This window comes from Coregonus clupeaformis, chromosome 16 (assembly GCF_020615455.1).
Source record: "Coregonus clupeaformis isolate EN_2021a chromosome 16, ASM2061545v1, whole genome shotgun sequence".
In the NCBI taxonomy this organism is placed as follows: Eukaryota; Metazoa; Chordata; class Actinopteri; order Salmoniformes; family Salmonidae; genus Coregonus; species Coregonus clupeaformis.
This window is the reverse complement of record NC_059207.1, coordinates 40,448,273-40,476,182: the sequence shown is the minus strand read 5'-3', so window position 1 is coordinate 40,476,182 and position 27,910 is coordinate 40,448,273. Positions and strand designations below refer to the sequence as shown.

Here is a 27,910-nt window from a genome sequence, read left to right as displayed (position 1 = left end):
TTTGTTTACATGTTCGCGTGATTCGTTTGCGTACCCCTCCCCCACATCCAAATAAACGTGGTTACGTTGCGTACCACGTCACGTAGACTATTGGGTTGGAGATTCACAGCGATGGCGACTCGACTCTTCTACGGGACGTATTGAAACTGGCCTCGGATATGACATATTTATTTCTTAACGTGTAATTTATTGCAAACCCAGTGCACGGATCTTCAACTGGATCATTCGCGTTTCTATTCTCATTGCTTTCTCCCTGGTGAGTCCGCAGGTTGTTTCCGTGCTTCGGTGTGTTTTGACAGAGGCCTCTGTTTTGGGGTCCGCCCTCCATCTCATAACAACAACAAAAACAGTTCCACACAGAGCTAGCAATGGCCAGCTTTGACTACGATGACTAGCTAACTGTAACTTTATGAGAAGAATAAGCACAACTACGTCGTACCCAAACAGCAATATTTATTTTGACCAGTCAAAGTCATAACGAGAAAATAGCATTCTCACAGCGTAACTAACATTAGCTGCTAACTAGCCAGGTATTGTTTCGATTGACTGGACTAGTAGTAGGCTAGCTCGACGCTACTAGTTAGTAAACTGGCGTAATGTTAAACTGTGTTCTACGTTAAAAGATGGATCAGAGAGGAAAATACGGCAACTACCTAAGTTAGCCAGCTAGCTAACGTTACATGTTAACGAGGTAAACTCCAATCGGGTAAATGGTATGTAGCAATTGTTTACAGTTAACATGGGGCCCGCGTTATGTGCGTCGAAACGGTGACTGACAGAATGGATATTCAGAGAATTAACCAGCCTGCAAACTAACGTTAACGTAGTTGGCAAATAATACGTTTATGATTATTCTCGCTAACTAATATTAACCTTGAGTTTGCTAGTTATCCAATAATAGTTGTTGAAATTGCTATTTTTCTACTGCACTTTCGCTTTATAGGCCTTTAACATACACTACATGACCAAAAGTATGTCGACACCTGCTCGTCGAACATCTCATTGCAAGATCATGGGCATTAATATGGAGTTGGTCCCCCCTTTGCTGCTATAACAGCCTCCACTCTTCTGGGAAGGCTTTCCACTAGATGTTGGAACATTGCTGCGGGGACTTGCTTCCATTCAGCCACAAGAGCATTAGTGAGGTCGGGCACTGATGTTGGATGATTAGGCCCGGTATGCAGTCGGCGTTCCAATTCATCCCAAAGGTGTTTGATGGGGTTGAGGTCAGGGCTCTGTGTAGGCCAGTCAAGTTCTTCCACACCGATCTCAACAAACCATTTCTGTATGGACCTCGCTTTGTGCACGGGGGCATTGTCATGCTGAAACAGGAAAGGGCCTTCCCCAAACTGTTGCCACAAAGTTGGAAGCACATAATCATCTACAATGTAATTGTATGCTGTAGCATTAAGATTTCCCTTCACTGGAACAAAGGGGCCTACCCTCCACCAAATTTACAGTTGGTCTGTCAGACTGCCAGATGGTCAAGCGTGATTAATCACTCCAGAGAATGCGTTTCCACTGCTCCAGAGTCCAATGGTGGTGAACTTTACACCACTCCAGCCGATGCTTGGCATTGCGCATGGTGATCTTAGGCTTGTGTGCGGCTGCTCGGCCATGGAAACCCATTTCATGAAGCTCCCGACAAACAGTTATTGTGCTGATGATGCAGTTTGGAACTCTGTAGTGAGTGTTGCAACCAAGGGCAGACTAATTTTATGCGCTTCAGCACTCAGGGGTCCCATTCTGTGAGCTTGTGGCCTACCACTTCGCGGCTGAGCTGTTGTTGCTCCTGGACGTTTCCACTTCACAATACCAGCACTTGACCGGGACAGCTCTAGCAGGGCAGAAATTTGACGCACTGACTTGTTGGAAAGGTGGCATCCTATGATAGTGCCACGTTGAAAGTTACTGAGCTCTTCAGTAAGGCCATTCTACTGCCAATGTTTGTCTATGGAGATTGCATGGCGGTGTGCTCGATTTTATACACCTTTCAGCAACGGGTATGGCTGAAATAGCAGAATCCACTCATTTGAAGGGGTATCCACATACTTTTATATATATAGTGTACCTAGCTAGTTAGCTCTTAAACAATTTTCCTAGGGTTTTCAGCTGTTGGCTTCGCCCACGGTTGGCTGTGTGTAAACTACAATTCCCACACTTTTAACATTTAGAAATGTATAATCATCGCTTTGCAAAATGGTTTTTGAAACATAGCGAGAAATAATCATTCAAATAAAAAATATACACTTACTATCTTTTTTTTTGCACAGATCCATACACAGATCCAGTTGACGAACTACACTTCCTCCCCAGCTACGCTTACGCCAGCGTTTCCCAAACTCGGTCCTTGCGACCCCAAGGACTGCACGTTTTTGTCTTAACACTGCACAACTGAATCAAATTATCAAAGCTTGATGATTAATTGATTATTTGAATCAGCTGTGTAGTGCTAGGGCAAAAACCAAAACGTGCACCCCTTGGGGTCCCGAAGATAGATAGATAGATATATATATATATATATATATATGCCTTCCACAACCATAAGACCCACTAATAATTATTATTTTATCTAAATAGTTTAACCTACTTTTTTTTGTTGCAAAAATCACTAATCTGGCTTTCAAGTCAGTCTATGAAAATTCAATTTTTGTTACAAATTTAACCAGAACCATGCATAATGCACATTCACTAATAATGACTAACTTCTTGTAGCAGGCATTATTGAAAAGGAACACAGGTCTCATAAACACTCTCAAGCACAAGCCCACTTGCTAGTGAGTAATATCTTTATATTTCAAGTTTAGCCAACTTGGATCTATTTGCTAGCTAACATGGCACAACAGTTTAATTGTTATGAACACACCCTTTCTTTCTATCTCCAACTGTTTGACCAGCATGCTAGCCTGTCCACTTTGTTCAGATGTTGAAATGAAGTGGCCAACCTTATTTCAAAACCAAAAAGACAACATGAGAAGAAGTGGACAAACGCTCATAAAAATGAAAAATAAGAACACCTCGATTCTTGCGATACAGGCATTTGGAATATTGCGCAAAAACATTCAAATTAATCAAATCATTTCGATATATTGCCCAGCCCTAGTTCCTTATGTTTCCAAAACTGTACCGCAAGCTATGCGTTTCAACGTTCAGAACAAGCGCCAGAGCTCTTAACAAAATTCCCCCGCCAGAAGATGCTATCATCAATAGGCGCTAAAGGTAGTTGGCGTCTATGAATGGGTTACTAGCTAGTTGGCTAACATTATGCCAGGGGTGTTTTCATTACTCCTATTCTGTCGCAAAACGTTTCGTCTGTTGTTTTGCACACAGAAACCGTTTACTCCAAACGCTGTTGAGTTCCGTTTGTTCTTAAACGGAAGTTGTAGTTCAGTCGTGTCTCTCTTTTTTATTTATTTTTATCCAGCGGACTTCACTCCACTTTAGAGCATGGAAGAATCAATAATTTATAGCTAGATGTGCAGCTTGTGCCAAACTATTCAGAATTGAATGGCAACATGTGGAAACCATACAATTAAAATGAACTACAACTTCTGTTTAAGAACCCAACCGCTTTTACGTCAAGTTGAAGAGCGTTTGGCGTAAAAGGTTTTTGCAACAAAATCGGTGTAATGAATATAGCCCTGGTGATAAATATTCTATTAGTGCTGAGCGATGAGTGCTTTTTGAGGTCGGTTCTGTTTCGGTTCAATTATAAAAAATTATCACAGATTTCAGTTTCTATAATAAAAAATAAAAAAAGTAAATGCATTATGTGGGTTGAATGCTGTAACAAAACAGAAAAAAAACTACAATTCCAATGATGGTAGTGACTGCCCATTAATGCTTATCACTTATTAACCATCATTTATTCACATTACTTTAATAAAATATTTCACTTGTTGTGTATATTACATTTGTTTTATTTGATGACTTTATTTCATTCCAAGTCATCATCTCATCTCTATAGAGCTGCTGCCTATGCTGTCTGACAAAATCACTATTTTAGTAGTTTTTCAAAGTAAATAAGGCATACTTTTATGACCAACTATCAGTCACTTAGATCATGTATTTTCAGGTAGAGATACCTCGGGAAGCAACTACTCTCCTCTCGATCGCTCATTCTTCTGACTCTTCTACGTAGCAGGAGTAAAAGAAACACAGACCGGACTAGTAGGTGCGCAGTGAATTATTGTTATTGTAATTAATTACCACGTTTTCTGTGCCAGACTATGTAGAATATTGGCCTGTTGGAAACGACAACTCCCTACTACATCACACAGTCCGGGCTTGATCTAATTTATCTCTAGAGAAACTGTGCAATGTGCGCATTGATCTCACAAAAAAAACGAATGAAATGGAATTCAAATAATTAAACCGACATAGTCAATTCGTTGTTTAAAAACCAAAGAATTGTCAAGGCATTTACTTTACGTTAGTAAAATTATCGGGAAAGTTATAGGCTAGTTCTTCTTTACTGGTCCTTGACCAGTGTTGGTGATTCACACAGTTAAAGCCAGGCACAGGATATTCTTTCAGTTTAGCTAGCAATAAATAGTTTGAGTAACATATTTTATTCACTGCTGGATAGATTGGCTTTGACTGTCAATTGTTTTGATAATATCAGGCCTATGTGTCAGAGCATTACAGCTAGACTAGCTCTTGCCATTATCATGACTCAAATTCCCTTACACTACAATGGAGTCAAAGAATGTCCGTTTTTTCCTTGTGAGGGAAATGGCCAGATGCTGCCCAAATGCGCTGTTTAAATGTAAATATGCCTCGCTTGCGATATGGTTTTGGAAACATTTGGAACTCAACTTTAAACTAGCGAGGGAATATACATACAGTGGGGAGAACAAGTATTTGATACACTGCCGATTTTGCAGGTTTTCCTACTTACGAAGCATGTAGAGGTCTGTAATTTTTATCATAGGTACATTTCAACTGTGAGAGACGGAATCTAAAACAAAAATCCAGAAAATCACATTGTATGATTTTTAAGTAATTAATTTGCATTTTATTGCATGACATAAGTATTTGATACATCAGAAAAGCAGAACTTAATATTTGGTACAGAAACCTTTCTTTGCAATTACAGAGATCATACGTTTCCTGTAGGTCTTGACCAGGTTTGCACACACTGCAGAAGGGATTTTGGCCCACTCCTCCATACAGACCTTCTCCAGATCCTTCAGGTTTCAGGGCTGTCGCTGGGCAATACGGACTTTCAGCTCCCTCCAAAGATTTTCTATTGGTTTCAGGTCTGGAGACTGGCTAGGCCACTCCAGGACCTTGAGATGCTTCTTACGGAGCCACTCCTTAGTTGCCCTGGCTGTGTGTTTTGGGTCGTTGTCATGCTGGAAGACCCAGTCACGACCCATCTTCAATGCTCTTACTGAGGGAAGGAGGTTGTTGGCCAAGATCTCGCGATACATGGCCCCATCCATCCTCCCCTCAATACGGTGCAGTCGTCCTGTCCCCTTTGCAGAAAAGCATCCCCAAAGAATGATGTTTCCACCTCCATGCTTCACGGTTGGGATGGTGTTCTTGGGTTGTACTCATCCTTCTTCTTCCTCCAAACACGGTGAGTGGAGTTTAGACCAAAAAGCTCTATTTTTGTCTCATCAGACCACATGACCTTCTCCCATTCCTCCTCTGGATCATCCAGATGGTCATTGGCAAACTTCAGACGGGCCTGGACATGCGTTGGCTTGAGCAGGGGGACCTTGCGTGCGCTGCAGGATTTTAATCCATGACGGCGTAGTGTGTTACTAATGGTTTTCTTTGAGACTGTGGTCCCAGCTCTCTTCAGGTCATTGACCAGGTCCTGCCGTGTAGTTCTGGGCTGATCCCTCACCTTCCTCATGATCATTGATGCCCCACGAGGTGAGATCTTGCATGGAGCCCCAAACCGAGAGTGATTGACCGTCATCTTGAACTTTTTCCATTTTCTAATAATTGCGCCAACAGTTGTTGCCTTCTCACCAAGCTGCTTGCCTATTGTCCTGTAGCCCATCCCAGCCTTGTGCAGGTCTACAATTTTATCCCTGATGTACTTACACAGCTCTCTGGTCTTGGCCATTGTGGAGAGGTTGGAGTCTGTTTGATTGAGTGTGTGGACAGGTGTCTTTTATACAGGTAACGAGTTCAAACAGGTGCAGTTAATACAGCTAATGAGTGGAGAACAGGAGGGCTTCTAAAGAAAAAACTAACAGGTCTGTGAGAGCCGGAATTCTTACTGGTTGCTAGGTGATCAAATACTTATGTCATGCAATAAAATGCAAATTAATTACTTAAAAATCATACAATGTGATTTTCTGGATTTTTGTTTTAGATTCCGTCTCTCACAGTTGAAATGTACCTATGATAAAAATTACAGACCTCTACATGCTTTTTAAGTAGGAAAACCTGCAAAATCGGCAGTGTATCAAATACTTGTTCTCCCCACTGTATATACATACAGTTGAAGTCGGAAGTTTACATACACCATAGCCAATTACATTTAAACTCAGGTTTTCACAATTCCTGACATTTAATCCTAGTAAAAATTCCCTGTCTTAGGTCAGTTAGGATCAACACTTTATTTAAGAATGTGAAATGTCAGAATAATAGTATAGAGAACTATTTATTTCAGCTTTTATTTCTTTCATCACATTCCCAGTGGGTCAGAAGTTTACATGCACTCAATTAGTATTTAGTAGCATTGCCTTTAAATTGTTTAACTTGGGCCAAACATTTTGGGTAGCCTTCCACAAGCTTCCCACAATAAGTTGGGTGAATTTTGGCCCATTCCTCCTGACAGAGCTGGTGTAACTGAGTCAGGTTTGTAGGCCTCCTTGCTCGCACACGCTTTTTCAGTTCTGCCCACAAATGTTCTATAGGATTGAGGTCAGGGCTTTGTGATGGCCACTCCAATACCTTGACGTTGTTGTCCTCAAGCTATTTTGCCACAACTTTGGAAGTATGCTTGGGGTCATTGTCCATTTGGAGGACATTTGCGACCAAGCTTTAACTTCCTGACTGATGTCTTGCGATGTTGCTTCAATATATCTACATAATTTTCCTTACTCATGATGCCATCTATTTTGTGAAGTGCACCAGTCCCTCCTGCAGCAAAGCACCCCCAAAGCATGATGCTGCCACCCCCGTGCTTCACGGTTGGGATGGTGTTCTTTGGTTTGCAAGCACCCCCTTTTTCCTCCAAACATAATGATGGTCATTATGGCCAAACAGTTCTATTTTTGTTTCATCAGACCAGAGGACATTTCTCCAAAAAGTACGATCTTTGTCCCCATGTGCAGTTGCAAACCGTAGTCTGGCTTTTTTATGGCAGTTTTGGAGCAGTGGCTTCTTCCTTGCTGAGCGGCTTTTCAGGTTATGTCGATATAGGACTCGTTTTTCCTGTGGATATAGATACTTTTGTACCCGTTTCCTCCAGCATCTTCACAACGTCCTTTGCTGTTGTTCTGGGATTGATTTGCACTTTTCGCACCAAAGTACGTTCATCTCTAGGAGACAGAACGTGTCGCCTTCCTGATGCGGTATGACAGCTGCGTGGTCCCATGGTGTTTATACTTGCGTACTATTGTTTGTACAGATGAACATGGTACCTTCAGGCGTTTGGAAATTGCTCCCAAGGATGAACCAGACTTGTGGAGGTCTTAGCTGATTTCTTTTGATTTAGCCATGATGTCAAGCAAAGAGGCCTGAGTTTGAAGGTAGGCCTTGAAATACATCCACAGGTACACCTCCAATTGACTCAAATGATGTTAATTAGCCTATCAGAAGCTTCTAAAGCCATGACATCACTTTCTGGAATGTTCCATGCTGTTTAAAGGCACAGTCAACTTAGTGTATGTAAACTTCTGACCCACTGGAATTGTGATACAGTGAATTATAAGAAAAATAATCCGTCTGTAAACAATTGTTGGGAAAATTACTTGTCATGCACAAAGTAGATGCCAAAACTATAGTTTGTTAAAAATAAATTTGTGGAGTGGTTGAAAAACGAGTTTGAATGACTCCAACCTAAGTGTATGTAAACTTCTGACTTCAACTGTGTGTGTATATATATATATCTATATCTATCTCTCTATATATATATATATATATATATATATATATATATATATATATATATATACTGCTCAAAAAAATAAAGGGAACACTAAAATAACACATCCTAGATCTGAATGAATTAAATAATCTTATTAAATACTTTTTTCTTTACATAGTTGAATGTGCTGACAACAAAATCACACAAAAATTATCAATGTAAATCAAATTGATCAACCCATGGAGGTCTGGATTTGGAGTCACCCTCAAAATTAAAGTGGGAAACCACACTACAGGCTGATCCAACTTTGATGTAATGTCCTTAAAACAAGTCAAAATGAGGCTCAGTAGTGTGTGTGGCCTCCACGTGCCTGTATGACCTCCATACAACGCCTGGGCATGCTCCTGATGAGGTGGCGGATGGTCTCCTGAGGGATCTCCTCCCAGACCTGGACTAAAGCATCCGCCAACTCCTGGACAGTCTGTGGTGCAACATGGCGTTGGTGGATGGAGCGAGACATGATGTCCCAGATGTGCTCAATTGGATTCAGGTCTGGGGAACGGGCGGGCCAGTCCATAGCATCAATGCCTTCCTCTTGCAGGAACTGCTGACACACTCCAGCCACATGAGGTCTAGCATTGTCTTGCATTAGGAGGAACCCAGGGCCAACCGCACCAGCATATGGTCTCACAAGGGGTCTGAGGATCTCATCTCGGTACCTAATGGCAGTCAGGCTACCTCTGGCGAGCACATGGAGGGCTGTGCGGCCCCCCAAAGAAATGCCACCCCACACCATGACTGACCCACCGCCAAACCGGTCATGCTGGAGGATGTTGCAGGAAGCAGAACGTTCTCCACGGCGTCTCCAGACTCTGTCACATGTGCTCAGTGTGAACCTGCTTTCATCTGTGAAGAGCACAGGGCGCCAGTGGCGAATTTGCCAATCTTGGTGTTCTCTGGCAAATGCCAAACGTCCTGCACGGTGTTGGGCTGTAAGCACAACCCCCACCTGTGGACGTCGGGCCCTCATACCACCCTCATGGAGTCTGTTTCTGACCGTTTGAGCAGACACATGCACATTTGTGGCCTGCTGGAGGTCATTTTGCAGGGCTCTGGCAGTGCTCCTCATGCTCCGCCTTGCACAAAGGCGGAGGTAGCAGTCCTGCTGCTGGGTTGTTGCCCTCCTACGGCCTCCTCCACATCTCCTGATGTACTGGCCTGTCTCCTGGTAGCGCCTCCATGCTCTGGACACTACGCTGACAGACACAGCAAACCTTCTTGCCACAGCTCGCATTGATGTGCCATCCTGGATGAGCTGCACTACCTGAGCCACTTGTGTGGGTTGTAGACTCCGTCTCATGCTACCACTAGAGTGAAAGCACCGCCAGCATTCAAAAGTGACCAAAACATCAGCCAGGAAGCATAGGAACTGAGAAGTGGTCTGTGGTCACCACCTGCAAAACCAGTCCTTTATTGGGGGTGTCTTGCTAATTGCCTATAATTTCTACCTGTTGTCTATTCCATTTGCACAACAGAATGTGAAATTTATTGTTAATCAGTGTTGCTTCCTAAGTGGACAGTTTGATTTCACAGAAGTGTGATTGACTTGGAGTTACATTGTGTTGTTTAAGTGTTCCTTTTATTTTTTTGAGCAGTGTATATATTTATTTATTTTGAGAAAAACACATGCGATCCAGCTGGAAATGTGGAATGGAATGGCCCAATGGAAATGCTAGCACAAGGTGAGAGACGATGTGTTGTTGCCACCTCGGCTGGAGGCGGTGAAAACAGCCGGGAGCAAAATTGTTAAACTGCGCACAGTAAGTGTATCTTTTGTATTTGGAAGGTTATTTCTTTCTGGTATGAAAGTTAAGTTCCAAAGGTTTCCAATACTCTATCGCAAGCGAGGATTATTAACGTTTCTAAACATTAAAACAGAGCATCGGGATTGTAGTTCACATGGAGCTGTGGTCCATATGTTCAGCTGAGAACCCAATAAAGGGGAAGTTGTAAGCCTTCTTGGGTTCTCGAGACCAGCTCATGCACATGCAACTACTCAAACTTTACTCTTCCCCATAACGTCACACAGATCCTCTGACTCTATTTCCTCATATCCTCCTTATGTCACTGAGATGGGAAGTATTCACTTTGAGAGATTATGGTTTAAGCCTTTGCTTGAGTGCTGCAGGTTCAGATCAGATGCATGGTAGTCACAGGACAGGACTGAGGCGCTAAGGGGCTTAGCTCTGCCCTGTGTGACTCTGCACACAGAGCCAGACTGAGCCGAGGCCATGGGTCACGAGCCCGCTGAGGTAAACAACATGCTCTGTTGGTGTGTCCACGCACCAGTGTGTGTGTGTGTGTGTGTGTGTGTGTGTGTGTGACAGATATGTTTTATCAGTCAGTGCCAGTGAGGAGGAGGGTGCCTCTGGAGCATGCACTGCTAACATAGCTCTCGCCTCAGTCGGGTGACAGAATTACGTCCCTTTAGGCTGTGCCTAGGTGTTCACAATCTAGTAGGTTCAGATTCTACAGTTCAGAAAGGAATCGTGCTGTTTCAGTCTGCAGGGTCTGACATTTACAAGCATATGTGGGACTGTTAATGCAGGCAGGCAGGTTGCAAATCTTGAACAGAGATGAGACAATGAAGGTGCAATGTAAAGGTAAAATAATGCAAAATGCCTCTGTTATAGTGCTGGGCGATATATCGAATTAATTCAAATTCATGTTTTAGCGCAATGTTCCAAATGCCTGTATCGAAGAAATTGAGGTTTACATTATTATACTTTTGTTAATGAGCGTTCTGTGTCTTTTTGGTTTCATCTCCCTCTGTGCTGTGTACACTGTGCACCTTCCCACATGCATAGACACCAAGCCCCTTCCACTCACAGCAAAGACAAAATAACTTCTTCCTCTGACAAAAAGCAATTTAAACTCGCTATTTGCATTTGAGGTTTGGTCCAACAGAATCGGTCATATGGATACCGAAACGCTTAGACATTATTTGACTGTAATAGACGATAACTTAATCTTTCTAACAATAGCCTTTATGTCTGAACTCCCAAAATGTACAGTGTCTTCAGAAAGTATTCACGCTCCTTGACTTTTTCCACATTTTGTTGCGTTTATAGCCTGAATTTAAAATGAATTAAATGGAGATTTTTGGTTACTGGCCTACACCGGCCAAACCCGGACAACGCTGGGCCAGTTGCGCACCGCCAAATGGGACTCCCAATCACGGCCGGTTGTGATACAGCCTGGAATCGAACCAGGGGGTCTGTAGTGACGCCTCAAGCACTGAGATGCACTGCCTTAGACCGCTGCGCCACTCGGGAGCCCTGATTATGGGGTATTGTGTGTAGATTGATGAGGATTTTTTAGAATAAGGCTGTAACATAACAAAATGTGGAAAAAAGGAAGGGGTCTGAATACTTTCCGAATGCACTAGCTGTATCGATTTTGTTATTTATTTTTATAATTCCCCACTCCTCCCCCCATCAGTATTGATGAGGATAGTATACTGTGGCCCAACTGGACAAGACCCATGTTACGTAAATGGCTTCTTTCCATTCCATAAATGTGTTTTAAGTGGTGTCTCTCACCTCACTTGCAGCCTACTGTAACCATCAGCACAGCTATATTTACCAGGGAATGAAAAGGTATATTGTAGATTGAATGTTCCAGTGAAAAGTAAGCTGTTTGGGATGTTTAGAAGAGTTAGCAAATTAACCATTTGTTCATTCCTTATAATAACTAGTTTCATGTTCTCTCTTTTCCTACAGAATTCAATGTCTTCACTCTAACTGACATTTTCAAAACAGGATCATCAGGATAGCACCTCATCTGTTGCTTGTTCTCTTTGGTACGTAGCAAAACTGGTGCACATCACAGTACTCACTACTCAGTTAGTTTAGCTTCCTATCATTTTTAAGTGATGACAACCTATTGAAAATAACATCTTGGTCCTGTGTAGCTCAGTTGGTAGAGCATGGTGCTTGCAACGCTAGGGTTGTGGGTTCGATTCCCAAGGGGGACCAGTATGAAAAAAAATGTATGCACTCACTAACTGTAAGTCGCTCTGGATAAGACCGTCTGCTAAATTACTAAAATGTAAAATGTCTGTATAAGGGCTGCATTTCATTTTCTACATGTGACACAGAATGACTGTTTATGTGCCCTGCACTCCAAATCCAGGTACTGCAGGGTGTTACTCTCATCCATGTGATCACTGTTAATGAGGGATTGTTTACAAGTGAACCTCTGCAATAAGATAAACCTACTGAAGTCAGTTTTATGGAGCAATCAAATGAGATTGTTGTGTAAGATTAAGCAGTAAAGCATTAGCAGCATCTTTCTCTTTATTTCCCCTTCTTCCACTCTCTACAGACATAGATTTGGGGTCCAGTGAGGAAGGCCTGTTCCTTATCCAGTGACCCACACTCCTTCACAAGGGCCATGGTAAAGTGCATCCTCATCATGGCTGTTTTCTATCTACCTGTGAAGAATAGCTGCGATCTGTGTGTGTGCTGTCTGCAGAATCGGAAACTCTCCATTGATTTTCAGCCTTTTAAATCAGCTGTGTTTACTGGTAGCTAGACGGTTGCATCGGACACAGTGCTTCAGCAGGGAGTCTTTTATTTTGACTGGAAGCCTTTCAGTGTTATGGTGATATGGAGTAGTATTACCACTGCATGTGATATGAGTTACATCTTGGTCAATCATAAACCTTGCTCGGAAAACGTGTGTGTGCGGGGATTGAAATTAAGGATTGCCCTATAACTCGGGGCAAGTGACCTGAGCAGTCGCGCAAGTTGAGCCTGCTTGTGGAGGTTGCCCCATTGGGAAGGAGATTTATTGTTATAAATTATTTATTTTTTGTTTAATGTGTTTATCTTCGGTCAACCAAAAAATACTCCTGGTTTGCCTGATGGGCGAGTGTCTTTCAGATCTTAAAACCCTGATGTGTATGTATTTTATGTGTGTCTCTGACCGTGTGTGTGTGTCTGACCGTGTGTGTGTGTCTGACCGTGTGTGTGTGTCTGACCGTGTGTGTGTCTCTGCCTGTGTGTGTGTGTCTGACCGTGTGTGTTATGCGTTCCTGTGCCTGCCCTCTGACTGGCCCCTGCAAAGTGTTACCCCAGCCATGCGGACAGGACAGGACACTCTGTGTCAGCTTGGCTCCCAGACACAATCAGTTAGTGGGATGGTCGTGCTGAGCCAGCAGCCTGCTGCCCCAGCCCTGTCCTTTATCTGCAATGTCTATGGACCAGACCACCCTAATCTCTCTTTGTCACTGCCAGTATTGCCATCATGCTCTCACTAGACTGGACTCCTATAGTGTCCTAGCCTTACCGCCCATGGGCCCCATGGTGTGGCTGAAACAGACCGGGACAGAGCATAGAGTACAGCCTTCTGCTATAGCCCTCCCTGTTTCAGAAGGCAGTCTAAACATTTTTCACCAATTTAGTCCCTGAATAAAAACAATTTAACTGCTTATGTGTTCATGCCTCACATTACCATCAAAGAAATGCCCTCTGTGGGTTTCTGAAATATGCTAATCTTAAGTTGGGAAGTTGGTATGCAACATCAAAGAGCTCCTCACGTGTGTCCTCACTATTTATAGTTGGTTTTAGCATCAACACTCCTCTGATTACATTTGGCTTCATCAGTGGCTGTTTGAAAGCCTATTCAATTAAGTTACTGTTAGAGGTATGAAAACAGATTAGGTTAAATGTGGGAGTGGTTGGAGAATGGCTACAGTCGAAGGTGATTGTAACCAGTGAATGGGGATAGTAGTGGACTATTGAGTTATTTTACAAGACACTGGACATTCCACATAATCAACTACATATGTTCTGCAGGAGGAGGAGGGTCCGCAGAGCATGGAATCTATCCACGCCAATCAGATCTTCCCCAAGAAGCCCCCAGTCCTGGAGGAGGAGAGCCTGCAGGTGAGAACACTAGTTGTCGGAGCTGGTTAGCACAATGCCAAGTCATGCCTGTACAGTTATCGCAAAGTCATTCTAAATGTGTTTGTAATGGTAATTTACAGTACGTAGGTGTGTATTTATATGGCACCTTTTCAAGTGATAAGGTTCTGTGCCCTTTGATAACTTCCCTCTTGTGGTGCCAGGTGCCCTTTCCCGAGCTGCATGGTGAGTTCACAAAGTATGTGGGGAGAGCGGAGGATGCCATCATCGCCATGTCCAGCTACCGCCTCCACATCAAGTTCAAAGAGTCAATCGTCAACGTAAGTACTGCCTACTAACTAAATGAAGGCTAGGTACTTGATAGCACACAGTTTATCACCCAGCCTAACACACACTTTAATTTCACAGACAGTGCCTAAGTGTCTGAAGAAACTCTACAGCTGGTCAGTAAAGTGAAACCCTATTGTCTCCAGTCTCTGTGTACCTTGACTTTTTATGAATGGAGACTGTGTGATGGGTCCAGTGACAGTGTGCCACTACTGTTGTGGTAACAAGGCAGGCAGGCAGTCTGGAGAGGGCATTCTCAGTCGTTTGCTTTTCTCTTTCCACTCGCCGTTGCCATGGTTGCAAAGATCCCGTCAGGGATGCACAACACTTCCGCCCTCTCCCCCTTTTGCCATGTTGTCTATATAAAGACCATATGTTACCAATGTGTAGTTATTCTTTTAAATTGACATCTCATCATTACACTGGTCTTAGTACAGAAAATTCCCCCCATTTCAAACAAATGACACTGCTTCACTTCGTCTCACCATCCTGAGATGGTGTAGTACTGTAGTATAGTACCGTAGTGATAAACAGCATTGATGTACAGTTGTGCAGGTTCTCCTTTTGGATCGGCATGTTTTTAGGTATACAGGGACGTTTTTGTTCAATCACCTCCACACTAACAGTGTGTTAGAATGTTCCAGTTCTTACCGGCTAGCTCACCTATTAGATTTTTTTTCCATTGCTGCCGTCAGTCAGTCGTGTTATATTGGAACTGAATCTCACTATGTTCCATGAAACAACAGAGTGTGTTCTCTTCACACATTTGGATGGGACGGTAAAGTGCTGGCGCAGTGAGGCAGGCCGTTAACAAGCATCCAAGGAATTCATGGTGTGGTCAGATGTAGATTAGAGAGCAGGAATTAAAACAGAGCCGCGGGATGTGCGAGCGTAAGGAATGTGTGGCCAGGCAGCAGCACAGACACAGCTTTAACTCTGTTTCCCTTTTCTTTATTGTCTCTCCTGTTTTGTTTTGAACAACAGAGTGACAGTTGTTGTGAGGTGTCAGTAAGTACCCAGCAGCCCCTGCATGCACAGTGTGGTGCCCTGCCCACAGACTGGGCTGGGGTGGATGACATCATGGCAACTGTGTGTGTGTGTTAACCCGTTGAACACTGACCGCCTGTCCATTATGCATGGCATTGGACCGTGCTGGAATTGTGAAACAGCATTCGCTGCACTCCCCTCTGAGTCACTGCAGAGCAGAAAATGTGATTTTGGGTGAAACTCTTTGCTCTGCCATTACCTGCTTGCAAAAATGCTATAATGTTCGCCTAATTTCAGTTTGTGACCAAACAAGCAATGTATAGTGTAGAGCAGGGGTATTTAACTCTTACAAGGTCCGGATCCTGCTGGTTTTCTGATCCTGCTGGTTTTAAATCAGTCCCTGATTACAGGGGAACAATGGAAGCAGAAAAAAAGCAGTGGAACTGGCTTCGAGGTCCAGAGTTGAGTTTGAGGGGTGTTGAGAATGATTGTACGATCTAAACCGCTGTGAAATATATTTTTTCAATAACTAAAAACATATTGCTTGAAGCTGGTGTACAAAACCGAAAGTAAAAAGACACAAAAGCTAAACTTACGCCTCGAGTTGCCCACAAAGCTACGTACTGGACCTTTAAGTATAATACTATAGTTTTGATGGTATTTGCCAAGATCAGATGAGGGTTTAATAGACAGTAAATGTGAGATGATAGGGCTGCAGATGAACATTTACTGCACTATGATCCAGCAGTTTTACATACTGAATCAGTACATGAGGGAAGAACATCAAATCGGAAGGCAGTGCTCGAGGAGATGTGAAAATGACAACCTTTGCCTGGGAAATGCCATTTGACAACTAATACAGCTAGTTTACATTTGCAGCCGTAGGTGTCGAGGTGCAGTATGTGCTCAGATTTACATGGGGACAGCAGTGTAGCCTTTAGCACTCCTTGCATGATCGGCATTATCACACTTAACATGAAACATGAACTAGCCTACTAACTGGCTTGGAATTTAGACATTTTATTGGTGGCAATATTGCACAAGCATTTACTGCATGTGCTTGTGAATTCTGCTGTCTTTCTTTAGGATATCCCCTAGTGCAAATGTTGAGCACATGTAGGCCTAGAGCCTGAAGCTAGGTTATTTGTGTGTGGAAAATGTCAGCCTGCTGGTTTGGAGATTGTGGTACAGAGTGTGACTGTTCAGTTCCTGTGTCTGTGTACTTCTTCTCTCACCAGGTCCCTCTGCAGCTCATAGAGACTGTGGAGTGTCGTGACATGTTCCAGCTCCATGTCACCTGCAAGGACTGTAAGGTCGTCAGGTAGGAGGACCAACTGAAACAATACATGCATGCATATTGCAAGTAACATTTTTGCTGATGTTCATGTCTTGGTTTAGGCCTATAGCTAGTACGTATGATTGTGCTACTTGTCTCCCAGGTGTCAGTTCTCCACCTTAGAGCAGTGTCAGGAGTGGCTGAAGCGGCTGAACACTGCGGTCCGCCCTCCGTCTTGCCTGGAGGACCTCTTCTCCTTCCCCTTCCATGCCTGGTGTGTGGATGTGTACGCCGGGGAGAAGGAGCAGCACGGGGAGCTGTGCAGGCCAGGTACGCTGACCGGGACACCGGTGTCCTCAGTGGTGACAGACCTAAGTCGTTCCCTTCATCTTGTCTCATCTCACATCTCCTCTGTGTCCCTGTGTGCCCCGTTAGGAGAGCATGTGACCTCTTGGTTCAAGAACGAGGTGGAGAGGATGGGCTTTGACACTCAAAACGCCTGGAGGATATCTGACATCAACAGCAAGTTCCGGTATGAGCAGCCAACAGCCCCCTGACAGCCTGCATCCTACAGGGCTGATCTGATTACCAGGCCTCCTAGGGTAGTGACATGAAAACTGTCTGCTGTCATCCTGCTGCACACACTGCTCTGTGTGTCTGATACAGAGGCTGGTTGTACTGTTGTCCTCCAGTGGTGATGAGCCTCCTGTAGATAAGGGCCTTGTCCACGATTAGGTGTCCGGGGATAGGGGCTTTTTAGAGGCATCACTCAGCCTGTGCCCCCCTCCTGTTCTAACCCCTGCTCCTCTCTCACCTGGTGTTGCCAGGCTGTGCTCCAGCTATCCGCAGCAGCTCCTGGTGCCAGCCTGGATCACAGACAAGGAGCTGGAGAATGTGGCAGCCTTCCGCTCCTGGAAGAGGTTCCCGGCCGTTGTGTTCAGGTGGGGCTTTCTCTCTGTCTGTGTGTAGTGTTGTTAGTCAGTGAGAGAGAACAGGGTTAGGTTGTCTGCGAATACAATGCAAAGCAAGGACAACTCCTTTCACCCTGAGGTGTGTTGCGTGAGTAAGGGGGATTCCATCTTTGCATATGTACGTTTTTTGGACCCAATCCTTTCACAGGATACCTTGTTATTGATAGTGTTATTGACTCCAGAGGCCACATGGATCAGGGTTGCTCCATGTTGTTTTCCCACACAGTGCAGTCTGTTCTGTTACGTGTCTCCTGACTGTCCCATGCCTCTCTTCCAGGCACCAGAGCAGTGGGGCTGTGATCGCCCGCTGCGGCCAGCCGGAGGTCAGTTGGTGGGGCTGGAGGAATGCAGACGACGAGCACCTGGTCCAGTCCATCGCCAGGGCCTGTGCTGTGGACTGCAGCTCCTGCAAACACCTGGCAAACGGATCCTACATCAATGGAACCAATGGAATCATCGGCGCCAATGACCTCGTGGACACTGACTTCGGTCAGTCCACAACACACAAACATGCACAAATTCTCACACACCATACCATACACACAGAGTGCTGAAGCAGCACCTTCCTATCTGTTTGTGTGGCTTTGCTGCAGACACTTGTTTGTGCAATGTGGGCCTGTCAGGGCTTGTCTGAGGGGCCATCACATGTATTACTGCTTTTATTTGATAATACTGACTGTCATAACCTATGTAGAGATTTAATTCAGGTTGTGTCTCTTTGTGTGTCAGAATCGTCGCTGACGAACAGCTCGGAGGTAGAGACGCTGGCCATCCAGCCACAAAAGCTGCTGATCCTGGATGCCAGGTCATATGCAGCCGCTGTGGCCAACAGGGCCAAGGGAGGGGGCTGTGAATGCCCAGGTAAGACGGCTCCTCTCTGGGCCAGTGGATTCAGGAGACTGTCAATGGGTTTGCATGGAAGCAGGTTGTCAACTTAATGTCAACAGAAAAACTGTCCAAACTCACAATCTGTACTGTTATTTTCTGCCCTAGAGTAGTTGTTTTGGGATTAATGATATGTTATTTTGCCACAAACTGACTTTCACCATCTCCTCCTCCATACAGAGTACTACCCCAACTGTGAGGTGGTGTTCATGGGCATGGCCAACATCCACTCCATCCGCAAGAGTTTCCAGTCTCTGCGCTTCCTCTGCACCCAGATGCCCGACCCGGCGAAGTGAGTTGTGCCTCTACCACTGTAGTGGAGGTCCATTCCGACTGGACTCACAATCCAAGATGAATTACACAAGTAGAGACCATCTACTCCACTCCAGTTTGTTGCCATGGTGGCTCAGTAACTGTAGTAACTCCAGCTGTGTTTTGGCCTTGCCAACACATCTGGTTCTGGTTTAGGAACCTGGCCCAGCCCACAGCTAAAGGATCTCTTTCCATCTGAACTCCCACATTCCACTCTGCCATTTGTAATTTAATCACAATGTCTCCCTTAAACCAAGAGCACATTGTTGAAAGTACTCAGACGCAATAATAGTAAACACTTTTCATAACTATGGTCAAATTCAATGAAACAGACATATTTAAGATACATATTTTTGATTTGAGACAGCTTGAAAACTCCCTGTTTTTATTTATTGTTTGTATAAGAGCCTCTTTGCTCGTCACATTTAGAGGAGGTCTTTGGTTTGTCTGTATCTAAGATGAGCTGTTGTGTTTAAGTCAGTGCTTGGTGTGACTGAGTGTATGTGAGTAGTTTATGTACACTACAGTGAGGCTGTGCATTCAGGAGATGGCTTAACCATCTCTCTCCCTCTGCAGCTGGCTGTCTGCTCTGGAGAGCACCAAGTGGCTGCAGCACCTGTCTCTGCTGCTGAAGGCGGCCCTGCTGGTGGTGAACGCTGTGGACCGCGACCACAGACCTGTTCTGGTGCACTGCTCTGACGGATGGGACCGCACGCCCCAGATCGCTGCCCTGTCCAAGCTGTTGTTGGACCCATACTACCGCACCATTGAGGTAGGCTGGCTGGGGCGATCATTGGGCCCTGTTGATTGTTGTGTATAGGAACATTTTAGGTTGATTTAATAATTAGACATAGAGGCACATTTACATGGCTGGAAGAAATGCGTATGTGCCCATCTTAAAGTATAACATCCATTTTGACTGAAATGTATCTCTTACTGTTGGTATGATTTCTCTACAGGGCTTCCAGGTGCTGGTGGAGACTGAGTGGCTGGACTTTGGCCATAAGTTTGCTGACCGCTGTGGCCACGGGGAGAACTCTGAGGACCTGAACGAGCGCTGCCCGGTCTTCCTGCAGTGGCTGGACTGTGTTCACCAGCTCCAAAGGCAGTTCCCATGCTCCTTTGAGTTCAATGAGGCCTTCCTGGTGAGGAGGATGACCATAGACCTGAGTATGATGGAATCAAACTCACTTAGTCAGGAATCTGAATTAGATCACAGAATTGGATGCAACTCACATTTTTATATTTGGATTAGTATGAATGACAGTCAAATTTTGTTGGAGTGAGTTACTATCTTTATCTGGCTGTGAGACCGTGAAATGTAATTACCCTGGAGAGGCTCAGAGATGCATGGCCTTTTTTAATCTCACTATCATGATCATACCTGAGATGTGAGCATGCTCCTGCATGTTTGTGTGTTTCTGTGCAGGTGAAGATGGTGCAGCACTCCTACTCCTGTTTGTTTGGCACCTTCCTGTGCAACAGTGGGAAGGAGAGGGAGGACCGTCAGGTTCGGGAGAGGACCTGCTCCGTGTGGTCACTGCTGCGACCAGCCAACCGCGCCTTGAGGAACATGCTCTACTCCTCCCACTCCGAGACTGTATGTCTGCTCTGTTTGCTCACCCGTTTATATTGGAACAGTCTTCCATGCCTTAAATACAATGGGGGGGGGGACTTTTAGGGGACGCTCAAGAGTGCTATAACTTATATTTGTTTACTTAAAATGTTCATGGTCCTAGACCTAAACTTAATTTATGACACAAACAATGTCATCTTATCTATTTAAAACTGTTTTTGTGGCCACTTTGTTGACATTGTACTTTCTTGTCTTGCTTGCTCAAGTGTGAATATTTTGTCTGTCACATATATTTATATTTATGTACAACCCCCTGTATATTCCTATATCTAAAGTTTTGTCTGTTGTAGGTGCTCCACCCAGTGTGTCATGTGCGTAACCTGATGCTGTGGACGGCAGTATACCTTCCCAGCTCCTCCCCCACCACGCCCTCTGACGAGTCGTGTGCACCCTATCCTGTGCCAGGCGCCAACCCTGAGGACACTCCCATGGGCAGGTGAGCCTGCCACTCTGCTCCCTACTCCCTGATGTAAGATAGACCCAGGTTGAGGGCACCACAGCCAGAGGGACCTCGCTCTGTAACTGCTTTTCACTCACACAATGATTGGTCTGGGAAATGCAAAGCGTTTTTTTATCCCTGCTTATTTCATCTCTCATGACTTTGTCAGTGTCTTGAAAAGAGAAAAATAAGTAGGTTGAGGCTGTTTACAACAACATCAACATACCGCAAGGTATTTTTGTGGTAATTTGTTATTGACGATAACTGTGTTGAGGACGTGTTTCAAAAACAGTGCTGAATACGTTCCATATTTTATTTTCTGTGCAAGATTAACTGTCTGTTTTTAGTTTTTCTTTGATCAATAGGTTATGGGGGTAACATTTGATTACAACGCTAATCTTACATCATCTTCTCAATCACTTGAGCTATGCGTCACTCCGTATTTTCCATTTGTGGACATTCATGTCTTAATCCTGAACACTCTAATATGATTACCTGATTATATACACAGCCTCCACTTCAATCATGAGGCCTCAAAGATACAGAGCCATTGTTATGGGATAAAAGGCTGTTTTTTCCATGTGCTAATCAACTCAATTCCTCTCTTTCCTCCCTCGAAAGACGTCCGAAGACCCGTTCCTTCGATAACTTGCCCAGCGCGTGTGAGCTGGGGAGCTCGCTTGCCCCCAACCGGCGCTCCAGTGACCCAAACCTGAATGAGAAGTGGCAGGACCACCGGCGCTCTCTGGAGCTCAACATCGCTGTGGGGCCCGACGGAGGGGGAGCTCAGGATGGGCGGGGTAATGGCCAGCCTGGCGCAGCAGGGCCTCAGGCAGGCACGGCCGACTCTGAGCCGGAGGACAGCCCTGAAGGAGGGCAGACTGAGCTGAGAGACAGAGCCTCCAAGGGGTTGTTAGCAGCAGGAGAAGAGATGGAGCTCTCCGTTGAGCTGACTGTGGCAGAGGGACAGATGGAGAACATTCTCCAGGAAGCAACGGAGGAGGAGGCTGGTGCCGATGCTCAGAGAGAGGCTAACGCTGCTGCTCCTCCTATTGCCGTGGCTCAAACTCTGATTGATGCTAACGCTAATGGAACAGGGACAGAGAAAGAGGTCAGCACCAGTGATGCTGAGACTGATAAACAAGCTAACATCAATGGGGCTGAGACTATCACTAATGGGCATCACCCAGAGAATGGCACAGATGAACCTGAGGAGGAGTTTAGTGTCTCTCCAGCCAGTCCCACGGACTTTCCAAAGGAGCAGGAGGCGGTAGAGAAGCCGGAAGAGGAGCTGGTGAAACAGGTTCTGGAGAACTGTACTGCCCAGGAGGAGCCAGACCACAACCCTAGCACCAGCACCCCCAGCCCAGCCCAGCCAGCCCCCGCTGCCCCTAGAACTATGACCAATGGCTTTGGAGAGATGACACCAGAGGCTGCTGAGAATCACCTTCCACCAGAGCCTAAGTCCAGCAGACACCTCTATGAGGTCCTGGTGCAGGTTGACAAGGGGGCCTCCCTCATGGAGAGCTCAACAGAGACTCTGACTGAAGAGGCCTGCACCAGGCCAGAGGCCCCAGTGCATGTACCCGTCTGCCCAGGCCCCAAGCCCTGCACTGAAGGCAGGAGTCAACCCCCCTGCCACAGGAGAGTGAACGGGGAGGCAGAGCCAGAGCAGGGGGCACCCAGGATTTCAAATGGAGGACACAAGCGGCCCTCCATCAGTGCCTTCCAGTCTTTGAGTGCTGATCCCAGCAGGGATGGTCTGTGTAATGGCGAGAGCTTGGAGGGGGAGCCCTGCAGTGGCCCTCACAAGGTGAATGGGGAGCGGGCCCCACTGAGCCGCCAGGTGTCCCTGGCCTCCTGCAGCTCCCTGACCCACCACCGCCGGGGAAGCTGCTCCCAGCACCGCTGCCTCCACGCCCTACTGGGGCGCCCCGCTGCCACACCCAGCCCCGAGCAGCCGGCCCGCAGTCACCTGGACGACGACGGGCTGACGCTACACACGGATGCCATCCAGCAGCGGCTGAGGCAGATCGAGGCAGGCCACCAGATGGAGGTAGAGACACTGAAGAAGCAGGTGCAGGAGCTGTGGAGCCGCCTGGAGAGCCATCACCACGCAGCATCCCTCAGGATCAACGGAGACATGGGAGACGAAGTGGTAAGACTCGGCCTCACCCTGCAGAGAGATGACTTGGCAGTTAAGAGCCGTGACTAAGTTGATTTGAGTGAGGAGTTTCAAAAATGATTTGTTCAGACTGATAGTGCTGAGGAAAATGTTTAGTATTTGTGAGAAGTAGAGGAAACTTTCAGGAACTAGACATTTGAGGGGAGAACCACGTAATTATTAATATTTAGTCAGATGTGAAATTACAAAGATACTGTGTTTCTGTTGTCTCATTCCCTCTCACTCAGACCTCAATGACAGACTCGGAGTATAACCTGGACGCTAACTGCCTGTCACGCTGCAGCACAGAGCTCTTCTCAGAGGCTAGCTGGGAGCAGGTGGACAAGAATGACAGTGAGGTAAGCTGCCTGGCTGAATGAGATGCTACAATAGGGGACAGGTATGAGGGGTGGAAGTTGAATGATGGACTATAGTGGCTGTAGAGACTGGGAGTTCACAGATAAAGTTTGGCTGACCTTAAGATGCTAGCTGAGAACTGCCGTTTGGCTGCCTGTTGCAGGTGACCCGCTGGTACCCGGACCACTTGGCAGCCCAGTGCTACGGGTGTGAGAGTAGGTTCTGGCTCGCCACCAGGAAGCATCACTGCAGGTAACCAACCACAGGCTCTTGTCCTTGCTATGGTTTTGACTGGGCCCTGGCTGCCCACAGACACACTACTATCACTTCTGATGTGATGAGACTAAGCTAAGGAGACACTGTCTCAGTTCAAGCTTGTTGATTTCAGTTTGTTTTCTACTCGTTTTGTTTCTTCTTTCCCAGAGCTTCCTGCTTTTGTTCGTTTGGGTCTTTTTTTTGCTTTGCAAATGTATCGCCTGTAATTCAGGTGTTGTAATGTGATTTGCCTTATTATGCGCAGGCATCAATGATAAATGACAATGAAAATTGTCATTCTATCATTACCGTTTTGTGAGAGAAGACAAATATTTAGTTTTCTTCATGGATGTTGTGGATGTGCTTATGAATTGGACAGATCTGCCATGCAGGTGCTGTAGTCTCTGCATTGCCTCTTTGGTTTTCTCATTTCCTCATATTGTTATCCTCTCTACTTCCCCTGTTCTCTGGGCCAATGTGGGACAGCTTCAACATGTTGCCACTGCTATTTAGATTTCCATGCTGCTTCAAAAGCTGCATATCAATATGCTGTCTGCTTTTCACTTTGTTGTTTACTATCATCATCATCTTGGTTAAGCCATAGTCAGCAAACTAGTTTACCGGCACCATTTTGGTCCCGGTCCAACAGAATGCTCACAATGCCACATTGTAGCCTAAAAAGCATCTTCATTTAGTTTTTTCCCTGTTATGCAAACTGGAGTTTTACAAGGTGTCTTGGCTTTGAGCCCAGCTGTAAAGGCCTTACATGACAATTAGCTTGTTGGCAATATGTTAGCATATGGGTTATTTGTGACGTTTGCTACACTGTGTAGGGCTGATTGCAGACATGTAGTGTAATTTAAAGATTGTTTGAATGTGCAGCATAAATAAAGGCCATTCAAGACAGACCTTTTCTGTGCTACTGGTATCATCCAGTCAAGACCACAGTGAAGGAAACTTGTGGAAAGTTTTTGAATCCGTGCCATAATGGGAGTAGCCTATGTAAAGAGGTCTAGTGTTTATGTATGGAACTGGGAAAGTAGGGTTTCTACAGTGTCTGAGTGAGTGTGATAGGGAGATATGTTGTCTGTATTAGCAGTGTAGACTAGATGAGAGAGCAGTGTGTGAGTCTGGTCTGGGCTTCTCTCTGATGGTTGCTCCATTCTGTACCCTCCTCTCCTCCACAGTGACAGGGAGCCTGTCCAAGAGGCCTGGTGAGATACGGCTCCACTGTCCCCCCTCCCCCTCTCCCCTCTCACCTCCCCTCCCTCTAATCCTGCATTGCTCCACCTTTTTGGTTGACTTCATCCTAAACTAACCCACCCCCTGCCTACTGTAAAACCAACCCACTCAGTCACTTTATGTTGGCAGCATTCTCCTTAAGAAACTCTCAGATGGTTCTCACATGACCCTGATGGCCAGCTCCTGTCTGGTCATTTGTCATGTGGAAGGTATGAGCATGAAGCTGAGAGTGGCTGGCAGTTGTCTGAAAATATGTATTAACAACACACCTGTTTTTCATGGCAGTGCAAGGGGTGCATTAGTGAGTGGGCGATAGGGGAGGTTTTGGTTTTCAGGCATTTCACCAATACTTCCACCTGGAAATGTCTAATCAGTGACCTAAGTGTTGAGCCACTAGTCTGATAACATACAGAACCACGGGACAATGGACCCCCCCACACCACCATAGCACCTCATCATACTGTACCTACTGTAGGCCCTTCACATCCTGACAGCATGCTGCCCCCTGCATCGCACCCCACCAGCCAGCATGCTACTGGAGTCCACTCAGTCCTTTAAGACCTACAGTACTGTATGTGACCAGCCTGGATGGTCCAGGGTGATTTGTGGGTTTATATTTACTCAGGGGACCACTTTAAAAAGTTGCATTTCCCTGATGAAGTGCAGCCAGTCAGGTTTTCTTATCAGGGTGTCAGTATTACAAGTTATGATGAGTATAAAGATTTTGCCCTACATATTAATCAAAGGGTCTTACTTTTAATTGCTGCATGGGTTTTTCTCTTATACCCATTAAACAGCCCCTCTGTGATGGAGACTGAACCTGTGCTGTCTCAATGTCTCCCCCTGTAGGAACTGTGGGAATGTATTCTGTGCCAGCTGCTGCGACCAGAAGATCCCCGTGCCAAGCCAGCAGCTGTTTGAGCCCACCCGTGTGTGTAAGACCTGCTACGGCAGCCTCCAGATCAATACAGCTCCCAATCCCATGGACCTGGAGCTGGAAGAACCCATCACAGACAGCTCCAACTAGGGCCCTGGGAGGGGCTAGGCCGGACCCCCCAGCCAATACCCAGCTAGCCACTGACACAGTCAGGCACATTGCTGACCAGCTCAGGAGCTGCAGAATGTCCCATGTACATGTGTGTGCTGCAAAATATGGATTTTCATGTATATAGGTCTACAATGCCAGATGTAGTGGAGGTCGGTGAACAAGGTGTTTTTGCTAGATGCTAAGCACTTTGAATGGTGGTTATGCACAGGAATGAATTAATGGACAGATGGACGGGGGGAGGATGGGTGTGTGACAACACACAGAGGACTGCTGGTAGTGTTCGTCGAGGTAGTGTTGGACTGGGACAGCGATAGAGCGAGGATGGCCTGTCTGGTCCTGCTGTCCAGGGGGGCACAAGAGGGTCATCTCCGAATGATGCTGCAAAGTCTTCTTGAGGTCTTGTGTTCATCTGAAACATTTTTAAAAGCGTTTTTTACCCCACATACATTTCTCTCTTACAGGAGTAGTACCATCATCCATCCCCTAGTTACTTTTCCTGTTGGACAGTGGAGAGATTTGGGACAGAATGAAAAACAGCTCGGACAGAATGAAAAACAGCTCCAGTGCTTCAGAAACCGCTTCCAGTGTCCAGAATAGGGCTGGACTGTGATGGCAAGACCTTCCATTGACTTCTGGGGAACACCTGGATGAATTTGGGCAGAATTTCAACTTGAGTTACGTGTCTGAAGTAAGGACTCTGCCCTAAGCAGGGAGGGGATTTGGGAGTCACTGAGATCTAATAAGTGTTCGTTTGAATGGCATCAAAGTATGAATCCTCTACTAGCTGGTTCCATTTTGCCCTCTCTTGGTGTGAATAAGTGCCACACACCAATAGCAGACAGAGTGTAGATAATGTTGACAGCTGGTATTATGACAGAGCTTCTGAACTAATGGCGCGTTCAAAACAATACAAGGTAAAATCATGACGTCAGTGATCTTCAGGTCAGAAAGTCGGAGCTCTAGAAAGAGGCCCGAATTCACGAGTTGAAATTCCTAGTTGGATGACCGTTCAAATAGGTTTTTCCCAGTCGGAGCTAGTTTTTTCCCGAGTTCCCAGTTGTTTTGAACGCGGCATAAATGAAACTTGGCATTGTCACTTATTATCAGAGACCTAAATAAGCTCAAGGTTGTCTGCCAAGGAAAGGCTGTGAAAATGCAGTTGTTTACTCTGCCTTCATGCCTATTACTTCAAATTAGGATGACCCCCCCCCAATTTACCCAGCAGGCACATGGAGCATGGTGGCGCTGAAGTGGACATGACATCATGTTGTTCAATCCATCGCAATCAGGGTTTAATAGGAAGTGCTGTAATGGTTGTCATGGTGTCACTAAGGGATGTGCTTCGGTCGTGTTTCTGTATCAGTTTCCTCCTGTGTCATTTACCAATGTGTCCTCATCTGCAGGATGGGTGAATTAATTACCCAACACTGACTGCTTAGTTAGTTACTAACTCCCTTGCTATTCGTTGAACATAACTTAATATTTTAGTGCTGTTTCATTGCGAGACATAAATGCGTCACAATCTTTCCCTTGGAACATCCTCATAACCACCATTGTATAATGTCCTATATAAACCAAGGAAGTGCTGGATAGTACAATGGGATGAAATGTATAGTACTGTGTCTGTGTGGAACATCCCAGTGACATTAGAGGGTGTTCTTCTCTTAGCTGGTTAGCTCAGTCTTCTCCAGCTGAAATGAGAAGAGTCGCTTATTTAATCTCCTCAGAGACACCTTACCCTGCCCAAGGGCCATTCAATATACTCCTCTCAAGATACATTTTTGTAAAATAAATAATATATTCATAAGTATATAGCATTTAAGAAACGATTGTATAGAAGAATCCTTTTATAGTGGCTCACTAAATTAGTCACCAAAAACCTTTTTTTCATTTATCTTTTTCTTTTTGTTGATTGCAGAAAAAAACTATACTTGCAACCTGTTGTAAACAGGATTATTATTTTTTTTACGAGGACATGGTGTTCCTGTTTTGATGCTGCAGTGGTTTTCCAATTTATTGCTATCA

The 27,910-nt window shown here is 45.3% G+C and overlaps 1 protein-coding gene across 4 annotated transcripts; it reads left to right on the top strand.

The window, feature by feature from the left end:
• The first annotated feature begins 102 nt into the window (after positions 1 to 102).
• LOC121584740 (myotubularin-related protein 3) lies at positions 103 to 26,876 on the top strand. Of its 4 annotated transcripts, XM_041900818.2 has the most exons (21): positions 103 to 256; positions 11,839 to 11,918; positions 12,443 to 12,514; positions 13,918 to 14,007; positions 14,190 to 14,306; positions 16,539 to 16,621; positions 16,740 to 16,906; positions 17,012 to 17,108; positions 17,404 to 17,517; positions 17,825 to 18,036; positions 18,277 to 18,408; positions 18,613 to 18,724; positions 19,321 to 19,516; positions 19,704 to 19,889; positions 20,174 to 20,344; positions 20,671 to 20,816; positions 21,441 to 22,977; positions 23,232 to 23,342; positions 23,504 to 23,592; positions 24,783 to 24,809; positions 25,687 to 26,876. In XM_041900818.2, the coding sequence occupies exons 3-21, from the start codon at positions 12,512 to 12,514 to the stop codon at positions 25,862 to 25,864; spliced, it is 3,768 nt and encodes a 1,255-aa protein (XP_041756752.2). In that variant the 5' UTR covers positions 103 to 256; positions 11,839 to 11,918; positions 12,443 to 12,511; the 3' UTR covers positions 25,865 to 26,876. The 4 variants fall into 4 exon arrangements, with proteins under 4 accessions (XP_041756752.2, XP_041756753.2, XP_041756755.2 ...); XM_041900819.2 differs by lacking the exon at positions 24,783 to 24,809; XM_041900821.2 differs by lacking the exon at positions 23,504 to 23,592 and having other exon boundaries at positions 25,687 to 25,748.
• Positions 26,877 to 27,910: the final 1,034 nt, after the last annotated feature.